This window comes from Antrostomus carolinensis, unplaced genomic scaffold (assembly GCF_000700745.2).
Source record: "Antrostomus carolinensis isolate BGI_N321 unplaced genomic scaffold, ASM70074v2 scaffold29007, whole genome shotgun sequence".
Classification (NCBI taxonomy): Eukaryota; Metazoa; Chordata; class Aves; order Caprimulgiformes; family Caprimulgidae; genus Antrostomus; species Antrostomus carolinensis.
The window spans coordinates 10,902-13,331 of NW_010327085.1; the positions used below are offsets into that span (position 1 = coordinate 10,902).

Below are 2,430 nucleotides of genomic sequence, written 5' to 3' on the forward strand. Positions count from 1 at the left end.
CACCCCCACGGGCTCCCCAGCAGCGCAGGGATCCCCCACATCTCCCACAGCCCTGTAGATGCTGTGCATCCCCATGAGCACCCACACAGAGCCCTGTCAAGCCAGGGACACTCGGTCCCTGTAGCAAGATCTCATCATTACCTTGTGGGGTGCAGAAGGCTGCGGGGACCCCACAGCCCCTGGCTGGGGAGGCACAGAGTCACCCCCACGGGCTCCCCAGCAGCGCAGGGATCCCCCACATCTCCCACAGCCCTGTAGATGCTGTGCATCCCCATGAGCACCCACACAGAGCCCTGTCAAGCCAGGGACACTCGGTCCCTGTAGCAAGATCTCATCATTACCTTGTGGGGTGCAGAAGGCTGCGGGGACCCCACAGCCCCTGGCTGGGGAGGCACAGAGTCACCCCAAGGGTCTCGGGCAGCAGAGAGGACCCTGTGGCCTCCTCTTGTGCACCAGTACCCAGTGGGATGGAGGGTTGGAAAACCCTTGCTGGCACAGAGGAGGTTGAGGGTTGTTTTGGTCTTTTGGGTTTGGGTTTTTTTTTTTTGTTTCCAAGAAAAACGCAGAGCCATGCTCACTTCCCCCCGCAGCTCCCATCTCCTCTCTCCACCTGCACTCTTCAGGGAGCCAAGGCTTTTGGCAAGCTTTCCACTCCAGTTTTTATTGGTTTCAACTAAGCTGCCCCTTTCAGAAGGTTGGAAAGCTTCAATCATTAAAGGAAAGGGAAAAAAAAAAAAACAACTGCATCATGTGCCCTCGCCCTGCTCCCCACCCTTCCAACTCCCACCATGGCTGAGGACACCAGCCCCACACACACACCCCACGGCACAGCTCACTATTTTCCAAGCCAAGCACAGTCCATCCGATGTGCTTGAGCCAGGAGTTTCAGTGCCTAGATACCTCCAACTGTACCTGCTTGGCTCTGATCACCTTCCTGCTCGGAAGCAATTTGGAAAGGACACAGCACAGGTAGCTATTAGCTAACACATATTTAACTGCTCCAGATATCTTTTTTTTTTTTTTTGGCATTGTAATGGGGCGATTTGATCTTCAAAGGACCTGTGCAAACCTTTGAAGCTTCCCAAAGAAGCCAATCTCCAGTGGGGAGGAGAGAAGGGAGGGGGTGGAAATGTTAATAGTTTTAAAACCTGGGGAATCCTGAAGATGGACGAAGGGTATAAAACCCAGTGGGTTTAGCATAAAGCCCTCAGGTAAATCTTCACCTCCTTTTCAAATGCATTTTTGGTGGGTTGCTTTGCAAAGGCTTGGGCCCAGGTTAGCAAGGTTGGCTCTATTCCCAGCAGTCAGGAGAAGCAGCTCTTAATCTCCAGGGACCCTCATCTCCCACGTGGCACAGACCCAGCACAGGGGAATCCGCGGTACCTCGGCGAGAAATAGAAAGACTGAAATTTGCAAAGCCTTTCAGGGGAAAAGGGGTGGAGGGGGGAAAGCGAGGAGAGGGAGAAGATGAGAAGGAGAGAAGATATACTCCCTGCTGCACTCTCAGCCAACACAGCCTCAGCAGCACCCTGAGAGGTGAGACACAAAATGCATTTACCTTTAAAATAATGACTCATTTTATTTTTTTCTTTTAATATGTAGTTATAAATATATTTTGTCAAAATATATGATCATTATTGTCAAAAACATTTGCACATAAAGTCATAAATAAGGTCAAGGTGAACGTTTAGTTTAGAGAAGAGTCCAGCTATAGCAAGCAGTTCTGGGGTGGGACGGGAAGGAGAGAGAAGGGGAAGAGAGGGCAACGGGGAAGGGGGTCAGCGGCACCCGCACCCCTCCACCACCATCTCCTGGTAGTTTTTCAGGACCACCTTGTCATACTCATCCAGGTAGAGCATGGAGATGGCGCTCAGCTCCGTGGGCACGCAGCAGGCCTTGGGGATGCTGGAGTTCACGGAGTTCACCAGCGTCTGCACGATGGCATGGTTGGTGGAGTTGAGGTGGTCGGCCAGAGGGAAGGGGCAATCCCCGTGGCAGTAAAACGCCTGGTAGCCCGGGGGTGCCACAATCCAGTCGTTCCAGCCCACGTCGCTGAAATCCACATAGAGGGCATGGCGGCGGCAGTTTTTTTTGTTCTTGCGAGAACGCTGGTGCTTGGGGCTCCGGCGGGCTCTGCGGGTCAGCGCGTGGCCTCGCCCGTCGTGCCCAAAAGTGACCAGGAGCGGCCTGAGCTGAGCCCAGTCCCCGCGTCCTTGAGGTAAAGATCGGCTAATCCTGACGTGTTTGCCCTGATGAGTCTGTGCGTGGTGGAGGTGGGTCACCTCGATCACCAGCCCATGGTTCGGTTGCTTGTCTTTGGTCCACCGGATCACAGCCGGGCTCACATCAAAGGTCTCCCAGCGCGTCACGTTGTGGTGCACCAGACGTGTGTCCAACGGGCGCGTAATGGCCTGAGCACGCTCCGACAGC

General features: G+C 54.1%; 1 protein-coding gene across 1 annotated transcript; it reads right to left on the minus strand.

Moving 5' to 3' along the window:
- Positions 1–1,587: 1,587 nt before the first annotated feature.
- On the minus strand, positions 1,588–2,426 carry BMP4 (bone morphogenetic protein 4; the record flags this gene model as incomplete). The annotated part of the gene is made up of 1 exon (XM_010171810.1): positions 1,588–2,426. A coding segment is annotated over one exon (648 nt), but the record flags the coding sequence as incomplete, so codon positions are not given.
- Between the last annotated feature and the right edge of the window lie 4 nt (positions 2,427–2,430).